The following is a 19,867-nucleotide window of genomic DNA, read 5'->3' on the forward strand; positions in this document are numbered from 1 at the left end:
CTTTTTTTTGATATGTTTGGTTGTATTCACGTTAAAGGTATATGAAATGAAATACCGTTTTGATTAAAAAAAAAAAAAAAGACTGCAGCGCCTTTCGAACCATATATATATATATATATATATATATATATATATATTAGAAAATAAATAGAATAATTAATTAGGTCACCGTCTATGCTGCTCGGCATGTTGAAGAGATACTCTATATATGAATGCATTCGAACCTTCTTGCTGCTTGAGCTGGTTTAGTCTCAAGATTAGTCTCTAAGTTTTAGGACTTGGATGTATTGCATCTCCATGCTGCTGAACATAGTAAAATGCATCATTATAGTTGAGTAAATAATGGCTATCGACTCATTCTTATGAATCATGTTGGGTGTATAAATTGTTCTTAGTATGCCCCGATTTTCAGATAATACATTTTCTGAGTCTTGCTGATTTGAGTTTTTGAGTAGATATAATTTCTTTATTGTTGATGATGGCGTTACCGTCAAATAAATAAATAAAAATAAATTACAAAAAAATAAAAGTTATTTTATTTTATTTTATTTATATTTAATAATTTATAAAATTTATACTTATATTCAATTAGATTAACAGTACTAATGAAACTATTTAACTCATATAAAATATCAAGGCTATCGGAGGGGATAATACACATACTTTTTTATATTTTTGAATAGTTGTCGTCACTTAAAATTACTTTGATTATTTTTTATTTTTTTATACAGCATTTAGATTCTATTTAAGATTAATAATTTGATTGGCGTCCTATAAGATTGTAGGTCGAAATATTCGATAAAAATAAATGTATTTTTTTTAATTTATTAAATATACATATAATTTATTTTTAATTTTTTAAAAAATATAATTTATTTATTAAATAAATGAAGCCCAATGAAGCCTTGGTCGTGAGGTTTGTCCGCACTCGGTGGAGGAAGTACCAACAGGTCAGGTGTAGGGTCGCATGTGTCCTTATGGCGTAGCAAGCGCTGCTCTTCAAATTATTGAAATTAATCATTATTGCAATTCAAAATAAAATAAAAATTATCGATATTGTATTTTATTTTTCTTCTCTTTTAATATGTATTTATATTTGGATGGCATTTTATTTTTAAGTCTTCTTCTCTTTATGAATTATTTTGTGAGATAGATCTAGTAATGCAGAATTAGTACTTGATGAAAACTCTAGTGCAAGTATTGCATATGATGGAACGCTTGATGGTCATTCTAGATCTCAAACGACAATAAAAGTATGGATATTCTTAATTAACATCATGTTGATCCTTCGCTAGCATCGAAACGTTGATTTAAGAAATTTCAAGTGGGGAGGCCGAGTTTATTCATCCATCTTCTTTGCATAGAAATACATGGTGATGCTACAATTACTTTAAAAATATAATTCTTTTAAGAAAATGATATGTGAGGCAAGCGTCGCCGTTCTTTAAGGATCATAGGATGCTTAACTCTTAAACATTCCTAATTTCTACCACCTGTGTCTTATTCAGAATATACTAGTTCATAAGGCACTCTCAACGATCTATTCAAATTTAATTACAAGTACCACAAATGTAATCACAAACATCATGGTAAGCACGTAGTTAGCCCAAATGGTCCAGTCCTGCAATATCCACTACGCTACATAGGTCATATACTAAGTTTGCTCCGATACTACTTGTAACAATCTAAAATCTCATCCATAAATACTAGCTAGAAGGTGTTTTTTGAGTTTCTTCCGAAGTAGGACGAAACACGTAACTATAACAAAGCATTCAAACCTTCTTGATCACAAATCCTTGAAAAAAAGACAATTGCTGTTATTTTAACAAATTTTATTTACACATTTGCCTAAGATAAGAAATTTGAAAAATTTCTCACCCATGATGAGCTCCAGTATGCGCACAGAGCATGTAATTTAGATCAAAGTTTGTCGCATATGTGGGATAGATGGTAATCCAACAGGCATTTGGCAATTGGTCGAGTCACTAGCTGCATGCCATTTGAGTCCCTAAACACTGTCACAGCTGATTAAAGTCCATCTAATAAAACTTATATACATGGATCAGTGAAGATCTAGTAGGTGGGACCGTGGGAGGGTAGGAAGTCTGCAACATGTTTGACTATATTCACCAGAAGGACCAGCCACCTTGTCAGCTCCATGATCCGCTGCTAAAAAGAAAGGCCACGGTCAACTCTAGAGCATGAGCAACAAAAAGGAAACCATGTCAGAGGACTCAGAACACGCCCAACAGCACAATATCAGGTGGAGATCTGATAGCACTGCCAACTCGGTTGAAAGAGTATATATACATTGGATGGAGGAGTCTTCTTCACTCTTCTTTTTTTTTTTTTTTCTAATCTTCCTCCTATCTCACACTCATTTGAACCTTTGCTTCACATGCTTGTCTTCTTTTTCTTTTTTTTAATATTTAAATCTCCATCATGCTTCCAAGGTATAAACTTTAAAGAGCTGATGGAGGTGGTCATTATACAGCTCATCTTTTAAAGCAGCAAAAAAGAAAAAGTTAAAAAGAACACAGAAAAATAGTAATTAGATGGATGGCTAATTCTAGCTAAGCCAGAAGATTTGGCGATGTTCATCATGTTCATTAGCCTTTCCCACGGCTAATGCTCGTCTTTTAACCAGCTCCGAAAATGCGAGTTCGAGTTGTCAATTCATCTAAGGAAGCAGAAGGTTGAGAATTAGGGTAAAGAAGTTGGAATGGTAGTGTAAGTATATATTGTGCTATATAGGTTGCAAGGGTGGCCTAGTATATATTTCTCTTGCTTGGTATTTTTTGAATCATGGTTAAGTAGGATTTTCTCCAAAGATCATCTCCTTCTTCTCCGACCCCTAGTCATCGCCTCAGCGGCTGAAGGAAGAAGGCCTTTTCTAAGTGAAAAACATCATCTCCAGTCTCACTGCAATTGCAATGCTTGATTTCTTAACTTCTCTCGTATTGTTTTAATTTGACCAAGAGTTTTCTTTTCCTTTTTGTTGATGCAAACATTAAAAAAGGTTGTTCCACCTTGCTATCACGATGTAATTAGCCATGGCCATCATTGCATGTTTGGTTGCTACGATTGCTGTCACGATGCCACATACGACTCTCTCCTCTCGCGTGCTCTTCTTCAACATGATGCTGCACTTCCATGCACGACTCCCCGGCCGCGACATGGACTGTGCTGGAATAGCATAGCTCCCTAATCCGATGTCCGTGAGGGCATCGCTCTCCTGGATCATGGAGCCAAATCGGGTGTCATCAAAGAGAGCCGTGGTGGATTGGGTTGGAAGTTGTTTGCAGGTAGGGCCTCTAGAGTATAACGGAGAAATGTAGTCTCTTCAAAATTTCATCACCAAAGTAATACTATACTAAATAACTCGCCTCAACAAAGGCGTTATAAACCTTTTGGAACTTTTAAGTGCGCTAAAAATTTAGATGGTTTGAGTTTTGCAGTTTGCCTGGAAATTAGCCTACGGCATACGGTGAGGATGAAATGGGGACTACTGAACTCAACTTAGCTGCCTACATTGGTACGATTACTGATATATCTTGGAACTGGTCAGAATCATCGTGGTATACCGACCAATTAGGGCTTGCCATGAAGCCTCCGACCAACCAGTCAAAGTTTGCCATATGGATGATTCCAGAGAGGTACAGGAAGTCCTTTAAATTTTAAACTCACCTTCGAGTTAATGGCACGTCGGCTATGACTGCAAACAGTTTTCATAACCATGTGACAAACGAGCAAAATGTGCGGAGCGTGATGAGCAGGTGAAACGTCCATACACAATCTTCCGGATATAGGATCAGTGACCAAAAATGGTTGATCCGCACGTCCAAACTCTTAGGTGATGGGCACTTTTCCTCATCTATATAAACCACTCTTGGGAGACCCTCCAGATAAGTGCCTTAAGAGTCCGTTTGAGTTAGACATCGAAGGATCCTCCACTAGACACCCTCCGGCAAGAGAACTTCTCTATTTTTGGTATTTCAAGTTAGATCCAATGTCAGAATGAAGGTCCGAGAACGGTCTCCTCGACGCAACACCATCTTGGGAGCAACCAGTGTCGAAGCCATCGCCATCCGAGTACAATGGCCACAACATCGTCGCCTCGAAGATACATCACGATCGTCGCCTCGAAGATACGATCCAAGCAGCCAATCATCCGACCTCTCCTGCAGCTCGGTTAGCTCGACGCGTTGGTCAGGCTGATTCCCGGCAGCAACAACTACTAATACCAGGGTACTAGAGATTCATCTGACTATGGATCAAATCTCAAAACCTTATAGCATATTCATCTGGCATCTTCCAATTTTCAAGGGGAATATCCAAAGATTGGGGCTTCGTAGAATACGACGGTCTATACCGTCATCAATTTTGTCAACTATTCCTTGACATCACCGCCACCACATCGATGCACTCGAAATGCTACCTTGTCCATTCAGTCCTACTTGACACCCCTAGCTACCACATTAAAAGCAAACCGTCCCCCAACTAGAGGCTCTTCTCCCACTCCCAGAGACCATTGAAGTTTCGGTAAACGATGGTATTACGATGCCCAGTATCGCCCTTCTGGCAGAAGTTCCTGCTTTATTTCCTTCTAGTTATTTGCATGATGCTTGTCCTCTATATCTGCTGGAGGATCATGAAGACAAGACTTCCGAGGACTCGGAGAAGACTTCCGAGTGAAAACAACTCGGATGAACCTTCAGCACAGCCACAGAGCACAGGTCTGGCCTCCGCCGTCATACGTTCCCTACCGGCAATTCGATTCAGGAAGGACATCAACGAGGGCAATGGCCATGGAAGTAATGATTGTGCTATATGCTTGGCTAAATTCCATCGAGGGGAATGGGTGAGACGGCTGCCAAACTGTGCTCATGTCTTCCATGTCTACTGCATCGATACTTGGTTTCGGACTCGCTCAACTTGCCCACTATGCAGAACGAACGTTTTATATGATTTTAATGACTCGAATCCTTCTGTTTCAATGGGGGTCGTCTCATTGGGCGCACTGCAAAGAGAAGATGCCTGCTGGGAAAGGGCTCCTGGTTGCGGACTTCTGCAATTAGAGTTCAGGATGGGAGCTATGAGTGGCTGTCCATATGAGACAGAATCAGATGAATCATCCCAGGGATTGGTTTCGCCGGTGGAAAGGCCAAGTAATTACCAACGGCGAACGGTAGGGGAACTGCTTAAGATAGCTCATAATAACAATGGCGAATCCTCTTCGAGGGACCTTGGCTCTAACATTGAAGATCATATATGTGCTCAAAGGCCTCTTGCCTGAGTAACAGTGTATAAAGCAGACTGGTAGGTACCAGGAGGAGGAACGAGCAGAAGTAGGAACGCTGCTGCACTATAATAAATCTAGAATTTAAAAAAAAAAAAAAACATTACGATAATACAATTCACAAAGAGATTGAAATTTATTGACATGCATGTGTATAAAGTCATTACTTGATTTTGTTCGCTTCATGCACTTGTAATGTCATACTTTTTGAAAATATTTTGTCTAAAACTACTATATCGTTATTTTATAATAATATTATAAAAAAATAATTTACTAAAATAAAATCAAAAGATTGAAAGAAGCTTGTCTGGATCGAGACGTGTGATGTATACTGTTTTAAGAGCATAATTTGCCTCTTATATGTGGATCTGTGGTGATCTCGACCCCAAGATATAACGACCTAGCTCGGCATGATCCTTCTCTAACGAACATGATCGTTTTGAAAGAAACTCTCCTGAGATAAAGTACCAGCGAGAGATCGGACTATTTTTAAATTAATCCTTGAGGAGTCCATTTATAGACTTCATTCCAAAGACCAAAGAGACGTGATAATTCCAAAAATACGTAATGTTTAAGGAAACCAACTTTTTTTTTCGAAGAGCCACAATTTTTCTGAAAGAGAAATCTCACAAAAAAATATTTTAACATATTTAAAACTAAAATTTAGGAGATAAAAAAATAATTATTTTTTTAAATTAAAACTCCAACAATACAACGTACATAGGTTTTCCTAAAATTGAGCTGGGCAAGAAAGCAAACCAGATTGTGGCAATATTTCTATTTAAAGTATATGATAACAAGCTTTCAAAATGATTGGGAAACTTAGCAAATCGACTTGTGACATGGCCCGAAGTCAGGTTAAAAACTAAAGCCACTGAGTCAAAAGTCAAGATGACTCGAGTTGTATTAAGAAAAGAACAAAACATGGCTAAATCTTTGACTCTTTCAAAGACACATCGAAATTATATTTTTGTTTTTTAATGTATTCATGATCTTAACTCAGCCATGTTAGCCTGAATCATTGCGTAGTTAGATCGAGCTGCTGCAGAGTTAGACCGAGTCATCATTGAGTTAACAAGAGTTAAGGATCAAGAAAGTGATGTGAAAACAGGGGTCTCCACCAACGGCAATAGATGGCTATAGACTTTCATAAAAGACAAGCCGATCACAATAATAAGCAAGAAGATCATGAAAATTTTTAGTATCTCTGCTTTGTATTAATTCAGAATTTATATGTTTAGACTTAAGTTTTGAGACACAAGCCTAATAATTTGAAATATTGACCTACCAGTTTAGCCATGTTATTCTCCTCTTAGCTTTGCATCTAGTCTCCATTATCAAGCCTATGATATTTATATATTCTTCATTACTATAAAATTCAAAAATCTTAAATTCAAATTAATAATAGATATTTGGATCCATCAAATATTTCTTAATAATCTATAGAAGCATGTATGAAATCTATTTTATTTTGACTCATACGAGTCAAAAAAAAAAAAGAACAAAAGAAAGCAAGAAAGAAGAGGACCGGCCGGGTCCTAGCTATGAAATTTCAAACTCTGGCTTCCCGGGAGCTTAATAAGGTTATTTGTTGTGTTTGAGGCTTAATAAGCTCATTTGTGTTCTTCAATAAATAGGCAAATGCCACAATATTTTCACTGGTAATAGAACGGGACCTCACCAGGCTGAGAAAACGAGGGCTCCTTTCCATGCCCTCCGCCTGGCGCCCGTCCTGGGATGAGATAGATATATGCTTTCCAATTTGGGCAGGGTTGTGCCTGGCCTTGTGAAGTCGGTCCAGGGATTAGGGTTGCCGGGTTCGATCCTAGACACCATCATCAGTAGTATGTGCCAAGGAAAATTGGAAAAACATATTATTCAAACATGTCCTGTATTTTCCAAAGCGTTAGATATACAGTATTGTTACAACTGAAAAAAAAAGACAGGAGCAACTCTCATCTTTGTGTAATGACCAATGATGATGTAAGAATTCGTGTTGGCATGGAAAAAAAATTAAAGTCCGAAAGTTTTTCGAAATGAATACAACTACATGGTCTAAAATATCACCAGGAAAAGGGGCTTGCTCCCAACAAGAATATCTCATTTTCCAAATCCCTTACCCATTGACAAACTCTGTTGCATACCTTTATTGCCAGAGCCTGCATGTTCATCACAACCTATGTCAAGCTTTTAAATCGTAAGGAAGATAACAAAACAGTCGAAACTCACATTTACATTATTTTGATCATTAGAGTTCCAGTCCAAAAAACTGATTGTGATCCATTTCACTAGAAAATTCAAATATGCAGAGAAAACCAAAATATGAGTAGAATTGGCAAGAAAAAAAAATTCCTGAGCGAAGATGAGCAGACAACAATCAAGTTTATCTGCCCTTTTCAACTGGTGCTGCTGCCACTAAAACGGTCGAGAGCATGGTATGCTATATCGTGCCAAACCAGACGGTACCGAATGTACCGTCTATACCGGTTTGGAACCGGTACCGGTGGCATACCGACACTCGGTAAGCTAAAAAAATCGTGTACCATACAGTACGACACTATACTAGTATGGCACCGGTACGAGGTCCGGTATCGAGACGGTGAACCATGGCTGAGGATGGTCCAAGAGCAATACATGGGCACAGAAGACTTTGGGATTCAAGTTGTCACTGAGCAAAATATATTTGCCACACCTAAGCCGACATATAACCTAAGCACTATCTCAGTGTTAGCGATTCATATAAATGAATGGTTTTCTCAGACAGTGTTATAAAAGTGGGTCAAGGTTGTAGCACTGAACCCAACTACCAACTATGAGAAAACCTAACAACTAAGTGCAGTCTGATGACTACTTCAAGATGCATAACTGTCTCAGGCAAGCATCCTTCTTATGCAGAGTGCCAACTCAACCTTACCATGACCGCAAATCTACCTTCAGCACCCAGTCAGCTAAACGATTTCACGGCCAGCAAACAACTACAGCCTTTCGACTCTTCAAGCATCATAATTATCTCACTCTTAGGCATCCAAAAAGAAGCTTACAGCTTCTTTTTCAAATCCCCCTACTCCTTTGAACTGCATACGTTCATGGCTCAACATACACTAGACATGAAGGGCCTGTTTGGATTCCTGATTGACACATCCATAGATATCAACCACAAGGTGGGAGTCTAGCGAGGAGAGGTGGTGGCTAAAGGAAGAAAAACTGGGAGATTGGAGAGGGAGATCTACAATCCTAAAGACTTTTGGGTACCCAAAAACCAACATTCTTACGGACTTTCCTTATCCCTAATATCTTCGATTTGGGAGGTCCACGGTCTTCTCAAATCCCCCTACTTCTTTTCCCTACCTCCTCATCTTGGCTGACTCCTCTTGTGGGACTCATTCCTAAATCGCCAAAGAGACATTCAAATAGGCCCCTGACAAAAAATGATGCTTCAATCTTGTTTGACTCAAACTTGCATATTATGCTTTGACATCGACAGCAGATATGTTTTCGAGATGAGAAAATGCTATCCATGCAGGAGTCCATGGGAAGTCACTATTTTCCCATTCCCTATAGGCTATTAAAGCGAAAAAAAAATAAAAAGCAATGAAGAATAAAGAGGATCAAACCTTGTCCGCAAGAGGATCAAATGCTGCATAAAGTTCAAAATCTTGAGTGATCCAGCACAGTAGAACTGCCAAATAACACATTAACCTAATAAATCAACTTGTAAATATTCATAAATGTACAAGCAAAGAAACCATTCCATAAGAATATGCTTTGGTGTTCTTTTTTTTAAAAATCATTATTATTTTAAGGTGTTCTTTAGCGTGAATTGTCATTACTAGCAGAAAGTTTTAAGTTGAGAAGGGAATATAGTGTTACGTGATGATAAACCAAGAACAATTATGAAGGATTTGAGACAGTAGCAATAAAATTGGCAATTATGCCCGCAATCCACCGGTCGTTGGAATTTATTTCCTCTTTGGACAAATTGAAGGCCTGCATACTACAAAGAGTACAACTACAAAACCCACACAGGCAAAATAAACCACATTCCTCAATCACTTCAATAATGGAAAATATATTCTTCAAATCATTTTACGAATGTCTTACCATAATTTCCATCCCTTCTGAATTGTGTTTTGTTTGGACCAGTTCCTTTCTCGTGCATGGAAGCATATAACTTTTGATAAGCCCTACACAATCTGCATGTGTCATATTGTGTTATTTAAGAAGGATAGTGCTGAGGAAAGTATAATGAAAAAAATCTAAAGGGTGTTGCTTGGGGGAAAGCAAAAATAAATACCTTTTCTGTTGATTATAGTTGTTTATGGGGGCGGAGAACTCTGATGATACATACTGGTCAAGGTATACACTCTTATATATGAAATGCCAAAGTCCAGCTGGGCCACCAGTGCCCATGCGAGAAGACAAAGATCCTGCTGCTGTTTTATCCAGACCTAAATGAGGAGACAGAGATCCAGACCGGATAGAAGAATCGACAGGCACGTCCTCAACACGTAGACCACCATCTAGCATGGATCTCTGAGCTTCGCAGAGAACATTTGACTTCACAAGCACAGCCTCAATGCGAATCCTATTTATAAAATTGAAATTATCTTTTCAATTAAGGGATCACTAAGTTGGAGTAATGCTATAAATTGGATGCAGAAGCTTATTCCAATCTAAATAGAGGGACTTCTCTCTTTATGTGTAGCAACTGACCTGCAGTCTTTGAGATGGTAGAAGGCATCTGAGCTGGTAGTAAGCAATGTCAAATATGTATCCCCCTGCAAAGGAAAGCAACTTGATGACACAGTAGCCAGTGAGCTGAAAAATGCATATACGAAGAACTACATTATATTTTGCAATTCAGTATCATATAAATTCTGGTCAAATAGGTCTTCTCATATAATTCAGAATCAAAGGTACCATGCACGTGGTTGTTAGATACACATCTCACTTACATCAAGAAAATGGACATAAGCATATAGGAATGCCATTGGATTATATCTTGGTAAACAAATTGGTGAGAAAGATTCAGAAGTCCTGCACAGTGGAAATACAAAATATGTAAGAGCTCAAATAAGCTTACACCAGTGTAAATTATATCATTCTCAAAGTTTTACAGCCTTGACCTTAACTCTTCCACCCTCCAGAAGATCATGCATGTGATAGGTTTCTGAATTGTTTATGCAAGGTGCCATAAGCAGGTATATCCATGGAGCTTAGAAACCAAACACACTCTTTTTGTAGAAAAAAGAAAGTAAACATAATGGCCAGATATTTGAGGTTACTATTAAGAGGTAACATTAAAGAAGGTATCAGCAGTAGATTCTACAAATTCAACTTCATGGACATGCCAAGAAGAGAGATGCATCTTTTCCATGGATATCCATATTTGATGTAGCATAAGAGATTTTTAAATTAGCTGATTGAAGCCAAAGATCATCAAGTTAACTAAATATACTGATAAACTCAAAGAATATACACTATAAACCGAAAAACAGATTTGTATACTGTGACAAAACTGGGCCAACTCCTCCTCTACCTCAAGTGCACTAAATTTTGACTTTATCATTGCTTGATTTATCAAACATACAATTCTATATTTTTCTCCCAGCTAAATCTTCTAAGTAATATGAAATTTTCCTAAAAACGTTATTTAATTACCTAAATGATTCAGAAGACAATATAAAGTTGGCAAGTAAAAGCATGTCATCAGGATGAAGAGAGGCCTTCTGTGCTCCAACGAGACTGACAACCTGTAGTTTTAACAGTCAGGTCAGACATTAGCAGATGAATGGTAGACAGTATAAAGAATATCTCTTGGATAACTAGAAAGTGGCTTAATTAATAGTTTGTTATAGAAAAAACAGTACATCATATTACCAAATCAACTGTAAGACTCCAAATTTTGATCGAGTATAGAAGGAGAGCACATGTTACACATGAAAGAATATTAGAAAACATTTCATCTCCTTAAGTTAATCCCAACAGGTTGATATGATTTCAATGATTACAACAAATAATCACTACATATGCTAAGAGTTATGAGTCAATTTTCTATTGCTGGTAACATCTAAAAATTTACTACGGATGCCATAAAGCTGGTAAACATGACAAAATTGTAGGATTCCATTTAAGAAGCAAAATCTTTAAGTTGCAACTCAAATTTAAACAAATTATATCCAAAGATAACTTTTTGCAAGCAAAAAAAGAGATGAATAAACCAATTTCTATGGATGTGGTGGCTTCTAAAACAGTTCCACAACAGAGATTCAAAAAACATAAAGGCCTACGAGATCAAGCATTCATGTTACAATAATACACTGAAAATGCAACTTAATGATTCATATTTCCCACAGCTGTGGGGAAGGCAACCAGGCAGCCAATTGGGTCACTGGACATGCTATTCACACCAATACAGAGTTTCTGTGGATTGACATAGTTAATTCTAATCTTATTGTAACCGTAGTGGCCCATGCCATGGCTCGTACATAGAGTAAAATGAAGTAATCTGTATATTTCCCCCTTTTCCACAAAAGAGAAAAACACATACACACACACAGAGAGAGAGAGAGAGAGAGAGGCAACTTAATCTAAAGAGATGGCAGGACAAGAAGATGAAATTAAAAAGATTGATTGAATAATATTGAAGGACAGGCTTTTTTTCAATACTCATTCACTGGGATATGTCTATCCACAATACTCTAGAATAGGAACATGCTTGGTGATACACCATCATAGTCTAAACATACGACTGCTTGTAAAATGCAGGACATACTCAATGTTTGTGTTGCAGTTATCAGAAGCTAAAATAATCTTCTTCAAAACATTGTACAATCAGCTGAAATGAAAGCATCATATATTTGGCCAAACAAGAAGCTGAGTTATCCATTGGAAATCTCTTGTTTTGTCAGACATTTGGTCTCATAGTTCACATATTGAGATGTTTTTCAGTTGTCGGTGACACATGGAAGTCACCCAATCCGCAAGCACAAGAATTCACAAGCATAGGGCGAGAATAGTACTAAAGCTGTTAGTAAAATTATAACCTGTTAGTAAAATTATCCAACTACATTAATACTCGAACATTTATTGGTAGTGGTAAAAGAATACCAAAACACTGGCATGATGAGATCTTGCTTAAACACTGGAAGTTGGAACTGCATGGTAATTGAAAATAATTCCTTGATAAAATTGTCCCAATTTTCAGATATTAAACAAGAAATTTTGGACAAACCTTGTGCTTACACATCAATATTGCAAATAAAACCCCCGAGTCAGAAACATCTTGCAAAATAGCAGCAGCTGCTAGTCTTGTTGCACAAGCAAGAGGAAGGCATGTATATGCATGAAGAAATGTGGCGGGATTCCTGACAAGAATAGAAACTGATGTCAACAATAATTTACTAGATCTCAGACAATCATTCACATATTGTGATTCTACTATATCATGACCTTCTGTGGCAACATACTTATGCCTTACGATGGTTTCTCTAAGCAACAACTTGCTGATTTAAACTCACTACAGCGTTAACAGCTGTCAAACTCCCAGAAGGGGATAAATCCTGTTGATTGCAAAGATTGTTTTGCCAAATTTTCAAAGTATATATCCTTTGCATGCATATAATATATTCGCAATGGTTACTCTAAAAGACCTACAGGCACCTACCCACAAATTTAGGAGGAAAGAAGGTGCAAATAACCTCAGAAAAGATCAACATCTCCTGATTTATGTAGAAGCCATATTTTCCCAAAACTTCCACATTTGGTACTGATCGTTAGAAAGAATTGTGTAAGTGGCACCAGCACCAGTCCAAAAGGAACATACCCAGTCTATAAGTTGTTTGAGCATCAGCATTTACATGACAGGTGTTGGAAGAAAAAAGAATAAATCTTGTTGATGATGATATTAGTTTCTTTAGAAAAGGGGAGAAATCATTTTGTGCATATTTTCACACATCTACATTGCTCCAGCATAGATTCACCTAATTAAGCATTCATTTTTTTCCCTCTTCGTTTTGCTTTCACTGCCTCCATAATCTTCTAATTAATTAACAGCACATTTAAGCTTTTAGGTAATACATGATAATTTCAATATCCATGTAAGAAATAGAGACCAAGAAATTAGTTTATTATACCAAAAATTTTACTACATTGACTGGCGGTTGTAGGTGCTTTCAATTATTTGCTTCAGAAGCATCAACATGGAAGATAAATGTTCAGTTCAAACACAAGCAATGACTAGGCTGAAGCAGTCTTCCAACAGAAATTGAGTAGAGACCAGTTCGTTAAACTTTAAATTTTCACAAATCCATATTTACAGCAACAAAAAAGGAAAGGTACAAACCAGCTGAAGGAATGAATTAGAGAAGAGAAAACAGCATCTGTTCCTCCCAGCAAGGTAGTCATATCAAATTTTGGATTTTTCTGAAAACATCTATTAACTGACTTTGTCAAGATAAGCAGCATCTGCATCCATATCATGACAAAAAAGGCAATGAAATCAGAAAGAAAATCATTCTCCAGATGTCTAGGTGCATATGATGGATATAATACCAGGTGAAGTCCAAGAGAAGTACTAAGAGATAACAGAAAAATGTTTATGGTTATTTGAATGTCTAATATACAGGATCTTAAATCATAACATAATAGAAGTACCTGGCCATAGATGAGCTCTAATTGTCCCCTCAATGCCGTATATGGCTCTTCAGTACAGCTTATGCAAACTAGATATATCGGACCTTTCACAAGAAAAACTACCTGAATGTACAATAAAGTTAAAATAACTCAGAAAAGAGTAAATGTAACATCTGCAACATACACTACAGGAGACTCTAAAATATTTCATCTATTACTATCCAAAATTAATTATGATCTTAAGCACAAAATATCACTCTATCCGTGTCCTAGATTCTACAAAATAAAAATTTAGTCAGGCACCATACATTCTAGCGATGAGTCCTAAATCAGCCCCCAGGGGCCAAATGAAGGGTTAAAAAAAAGATTAAATATAAAATTTAGGATCATTTAAATGCAAGGTCTTTTGTGGTATATGGAAAAAGAAGTTAACACAGTTTGCTGTTTTACCAAACAAATATATTAAACAAAGCTGGGAAAGTTCAATTTTTTTTTTTAAAGAAAAAAACTGCCCAATGTATTCAATGGATTTTTTTCTGTTCAATGTACATAACAACATGTATAACAGGTTAGTTGCATGTTTCCATTGGCATCTAAACCAGTAGATATCTTGGCTCTATGTAAGTCTATGCAAGGCATAGGAACATGTTACTTGTAAGCAATTTTAGTCAGAAAAAAACAGTTGAGCAAATAATCCACTAAAAAGGTCATACACAGATGATATGAGCAACAAGGTCACCATGGCGTATAAAGCTCTATCTATAGACGAATAACAACATCTCAAAGATCAATTATATGAACCAGAAAGGCCAGCTGACCTGATGGTCTCCAGCTCTTACAAACTTGACCCGATCTCCGCTGGACAAAAAGATAAACAGAATACTGTATTTATTCATCTTGCGCATAATTTAACTAGATCATCCAAACCACACACTAACAAATGGATTGCCAATAACAAGTAAATGGGACCGGGATAGCTGGTCAATTCACACATAAGCTGGTTATAGCAGCGTACCTGTTCTCCACAAAAGAAATGATAGCTTGCAAGGTTGCTGAGAATCCTGCTAGTTTGTGCTCATCTCCATACCTGAAAGTTCGGAAAGATGTTACATAAGAAGAGCAAAATTTTCAGCACAATCAAGATGTATTATATCTATTGAACCCTGTCTTTCGGGCCCAACATAATAATGAGAAAATATGACACTAGGTTAGCACTAAAATCTAAATATACCTTGAGTATATTGGTTTCCCAGAGTGACTCAATACAAAAAAGTGTTTCTTCCGTTTTCTCCATGACACAGAAGCATCGTCCTGCACTTCAAACAGACATCAAGTGTTAAAAGGCCAAATTTCAGACTCGAGGCTCTTTTATAGAGTGATTAGAGCCAACATGTTAGTATACATTAAAGTTCTGGTTAAAAAGCCCGAAGCTTAAAAAATTGGGGCACAAGGCACATTAAATAAGGGACAAGAAGATTGAAGCAACCATATTAGTGAAAAAAAAATATGATAAAGATATAAATACAAATTTGTGCAAACATATGATATAAATTTAATAAACATTCTGTACTTCATCCACTGTCAACTGGACACATGAAAATAGCTTAAGCGGCCTTAAAAATTGGAATAAGAATGATAAGAATCATCATGTAAATCTAGAGCAGAGTTATTATCCACGGCAAGTTTCAAAACTCTGCTAGTGTCACCATCACAATATACGACAGTTCTTCTGAAAAATAAATATATGAATGGTTCCACATAGTTTGAACTTTGAAGTGAGTTTAGCCTAAGAAATTTTAGGCAAACATTCATGGAACTTTTAGAGGAATATCAAGGGAAATTAAAAGCATTAACAGATAACTAGAATAGTGCATATCATGGGCATGTACTTTGTTATTACCCTAGCACCTCTAAGTCCCGAACCCATAAGTAATATAGGAAGCATTTAGGTAGCCTGCCATTGACATCAAGTGATCTGTTGCAAGACTACGGAAAAACTATCGAATATCCCGTAAGGACTCAACAAGTACTAGATAATCTACGTCACAGACATCAAGCATCATGTGAAAGTAATTCATCTAATATATTTAAGAACAAAGAACATCAGCAAAGCACATTTTTGTCCAAGGAGATATAATCAACTTATTTAAAGAACACCAAGGGCCAAATCAAAGAGAAGAAAAATTGTACAAAAAAAAAAAAGAGGAGGGAAGAAAAGTAATCACAAATCCAGGCCAGATCACCATGAATTACTAGAGAACAACCAAAAAAAAAAAAAATTGCTTCTTCCTCTCAATATATAAGGCACAAATGGCTTCCATCAGAAGCAAGCTAAAGATTAACTAATGACTATGAACAGCCACAATCAAAAAAAAAAACCCCATAAAACTGTATTATGTGAAATGGCCCCTAACTGCCAAGGCTACTCACTGTTCAACTGCAAGCCTTCTTCAGCTGCAGCTACCAATTTTACTACACCAGCTTTCAATACATGCATGCTGAAATACTTCTGGAGCATATTCAACATGAACTAGAACAAACTCAGGGATAAGCACCTATTTCATATGCATTACTCATCTATTTCAGCATATATAATAAAGAAAATATGAGGTATGCTTCAGCATGCAATAAAATAAAAAGAAAAAAAATCCTACAGAAAACTTCACCTACAAAACAAGAATATGAAGGAAAAAAATTAAAATCCCTTGGATGAATGTCAGTGATCACAGACAACAAAATTTTTATAATGAGGAGGGAAAAGAAAAGAGTCATCGAAATATGATTCTCTTCTTTTGGCTCTTCTCATCTTATCAAGCATGATAAAGGAAAGGAACGAACAAATCATTCGATTAACTTATTTAATGCAGAAAAAAGCTGCATTGCCGAATATCTCATGAAGGAATATACAAATCAAGTCCAAGACAATGGCTGAAACCTAAATTTTCTCTAATGACTGGTTAGCAGTAATCCATATGATGAAGCCAGCCAAAGAAGCTTCAACCACATGGTAGACAAGAAGCAGCAATTTAGCATATGCAGATACAATTTCTAATCATATGAACTATTTTCAGAGGAACTAGATGGTAGAAGAGATATTGACTCCGTCTCACCAAGAACCACACTCTTTTCATCTCTTCACTTAAAATCATTGAATCCTTGCAAAAACTAGTAGAGCAGCATAGCTTTTTCCTCCTTCCTTTATAGAACCAAGCTAAAGTCAGACAGCTCAACAGAATAACATCAGAAGACATACCACCCAACCAAGCCTAACGATTTTGGCAACTTGCTATGTCTACAGCGGTATCTTGTCTGCGTGCCCTCAACTCGTGATTTCAGCTTTTGTTAGCATCATTGACTAACTGAATTTAAAGAAGATGGAAAATCTTTCTAAACTATAACAGTTATGCTGGTGATAAAAGTCAATACTGTTCATTCACTAAAGTTACATTATTGCATTTGATTATCCCACAACAATGATTCCTCCACAAGGCGAAACACAACATAAGCAATGAAAAAGCATGGATGCTTGCAAATCATTTTTCCTAAACACTTATGACTATACAAACAACCACACAAGATGGAAGCAAGCCGGGATAGGAAAGATAGACCTTCACAGCACAGATGTTCAATGTACTACTTACTAAACAAAGCTCCATTAATTCTGAATAAGTATCCATACTTTTCCCAGAATACCAAACAGATGGTCCACTTTGAAATAGTCTCCGAAACCTCCAGTCTGAAGGCAACGTTTATAATTCCTTAAATATAAGTCCAATGTGCATAATACTCCATAATTCTCTGCACGCATGTATTTATGTTTCAACTTTTGCAGTGAATGCATGCTAGAACAGCCATCCAAGTCTATGTATCGGTTCCCAAGGAAATAGGAGCATTTCCATGACATTCTCCATAATGCTCGACTGGATAAACTCACCTAAAATTGTATTATTTTTATGCATCATAACTACCTATTTTCCCAAATTATTTACAATAATAGCACTTGCCTCGACTAAAAACCCAGCATCAGCTTCTTTATCCTTGTTATTGTGACTTCGTAGTCCTACATTTTAGGGGAATAAAGATGAAGGGAAGAGCATCATGACGAAGTACTTGAAGGGCGATCGAGTTTGAGCTTAAGAGATCTAACTAAACTATCAATTTTACAGCAACCGCTGAATTCCAGGTATCCTTAAACTAAATTCAGAAACCACAGAACAAGAAGCAGAGAATTGCCCAACTCGCCTCATCAAGATGCTCTTTTCCACGGCTCCAGTCATCCGGCGATGCCCTTCCATCACCTACCTCCTCGATCTCACTCTCTCCGCTGCTCCCCCTCTCTCCAGCATACCCGCTACTGCTAGGGCTAGGGGGCGCGTTCCCGTCCTGCTCCGAATTCTCCCTCCAAGCCGCGCCACCATGTGAGGACGATGCTCGGGCCTCTCCGGCAGCTCTCTCAACCTCATCCACCGAATCCGAAGCAGCCGCAGGCTCCTCCTCTTCCTCGATCTCATCGCCGGAGTAGATATCCTCGGGCAGAGATCCGTTGCTCGCAGGCGCATAGCCGGAATCTTCTAGGGTCAGAGAACACAGTCGTTCCTCCTGAGCGTATTCTTGGGGATTGGGTTCGGGGTCGAGTCTAGGGTTAGGGTTAGGATTGGAAGGGCCGTCGTCGGGAGGAATAGGGCCGGGATCGGAATCCATTGCAGGGATAAGGACAGCAAAGGGGCAGAAGAAGGGGAGAGGATTTAGGGGTTTTGGAGGGAGAGTTGGGGTTTTGATGGGAACGGGGAAGAGAGAGTTTCGTCTCTGCACTTGTTGGTCGCTGGCGGACACCGGCAGTAGAAGGTGAGGCTGCGGTGGTTTTGACCAGTAGGTCGGGAATGACGGTGGTGAGTTCCGTCGGCTAAAATCAAAATGGGCCAGGAAATCCCAGCCCACTGTGAGACAAGAGCCCAGTTTCCTTTTGGCATCACTTTTATTTTTATTTTTATTTTTAAAATAAAATTATAGAAACGGAGATTAACAAAAAAAAAATGGTTAGCTTTGTTTTTTTATTTTAAAGATCACTTTCCTTATTTCTTTGTTATGGTTTTTTTTTTCTTATGTATATAAATTTGTTTGTTCGGAATACTGCTTCGGTTATGATGACCGCCATCTTTAATTCCATCTGGATGCAAGTATTGTTGTTCCTGCATCTTCGCATCCCAAGAGCTAAATCTCAGCAGCAACGAAGTCATCCTATCTCGATTTTCAAGCTTGCAAATGTCTGATATATGATTGATTCTAACGTAGCGGGCTTATTTATTAATCCTATTTTTCAGAAAAAGTTTGATTTCTTTGCTCGGGTACATACCTGGTCACGGGTCAGTTATAGGCTGCTAAGAATCACCGGAACCAACTCAGCAAGCCCCCCTTAGAGCTGCTGGACTGACACCGGATATCACCTTCCCCTGTCACTCTGTATAAATAGCTGAGTGGTAAAATAATTTCTATTACAAAAATATGAAATATTATCAGATAATAAAAATTTAACTAGACCTGAACCTGGGGGTTAAACATACATAATTCCAATTAAAGTTTTACACAACTTGATAGAGAGTTGGGTCAGCGCCGAGTAAATTCAGCTCGTCCCTGAGAGCCTGCAAGTGATACAGCTTCACACATAGAACTCCTGGGTCCATTAAAGACAATGTATAGCTCAAGTTTCCGAAAATTGGCCATCACAATTTCCTACAAAAGCAACATAATCTTGTTTAAGCAACTTCACAGGGAGAAGAGAAGCCTCACAAGATACATTTATCACTGAAGCGTGGAGGCAGGGAGCAGCTGATAACATGTGCTGGCATTAGCAGAATGAGGTATAATGACCTGCTTACCACTTCCCAGTTTTAGCTCTGCAGTCACGCACATCGTCGATAAGAACCAAAAAGAGCT

At 37.6% G+C, this 19,867-nt stretch overlaps 1 protein-coding gene and 1 long non-coding RNA gene across 2 annotated transcripts; both read right to left on the reverse strand.

Annotated features, from left to right (window-relative positions):
* Window positions 1-7,160: 7,160 nt before the first annotated feature.
* LOC103710669 (vacuolar fusion protein MON1 homolog) lies at window positions 7,161-18,869 on the reverse strand. The gene is made up of 14 exons (XM_008796525.6): window positions 18,176-18,869; window positions 15,165-15,244; window positions 14,949-15,020; window positions 14,752-14,791; window positions 13,955-14,056; window positions 13,644-13,765; window positions 12,534-12,666; window positions 10,961-11,052; window positions 10,255-10,336; window positions 10,013-10,077; window positions 9,594-9,884; window positions 9,401-9,492; window positions 8,914-8,978; window positions 7,161-7,458 (listed from the first exon to the last, which is right to left on the reverse strand). The coding sequence occupies exons 1-14, from the start codon at window positions 18,632-18,634 to the stop codon at window positions 7,363-7,365; spliced, it is 1,791 nt and encodes a 596-aa protein (XP_008794747.4). The 5' UTR covers window positions 18,635-18,869; the 3' UTR covers window positions 7,161-7,362.
* A 658-nt stretch (window positions 18,870-19,527) lies between these two features.
* Window positions 19,528-19,850, reverse strand: LOC148702604 (uncharacterized). Its single transcript, XR_015967728.2, has 2 exons — window positions 19,721-19,850; window positions 19,528-19,604 (listed from the first exon to the last, which is right to left on the reverse strand). It is a non-coding gene; the product is annotated as an uncharacterized LOC148702604 (long non-coding RNA).
* Window positions 19,851-19,867: the final 17 nt, after the last annotated feature.

The sequence above is a fragment of the Phoenix dactylifera genome, chromosome 8, assembly GCF_051530095.1.
Source record: "Phoenix dactylifera cultivar Ajwa chromosome 8, Ajwa_hap1_PhDact_Kaust_v1.1, whole genome shotgun sequence".
NCBI classification, from domain to species: domain Eukaryota; kingdom Viridiplantae; phylum Streptophyta; class Magnoliopsida; order Arecales; family Arecaceae; genus Phoenix; species Phoenix dactylifera.

Bases quoted from the DNA above. Each gene is read 5' to 3' on its own strand.
- LOC103710669 (XM_008796525.6), bottom strand. From the start codon at position 18,634: ATGGATTCCGATCCCGGCCCTATTCCTCCCGACGACGGCCCTTCCAAT. The intron at 15,021-15,164 runs GTATATTTAGAT...CCGAACTTTCAG, and splicing joins GGGAAACCAATATACTCAAG to GTATGGAGATGAGCACAAAC. The intron at 14,057-14,751 runs GTCAGCTGGCCT...TTGTACATTCAG, and splicing joins TAAGAGCTGGAGACCATCAG to GTAGTTTTTCTTGTGAAAGG.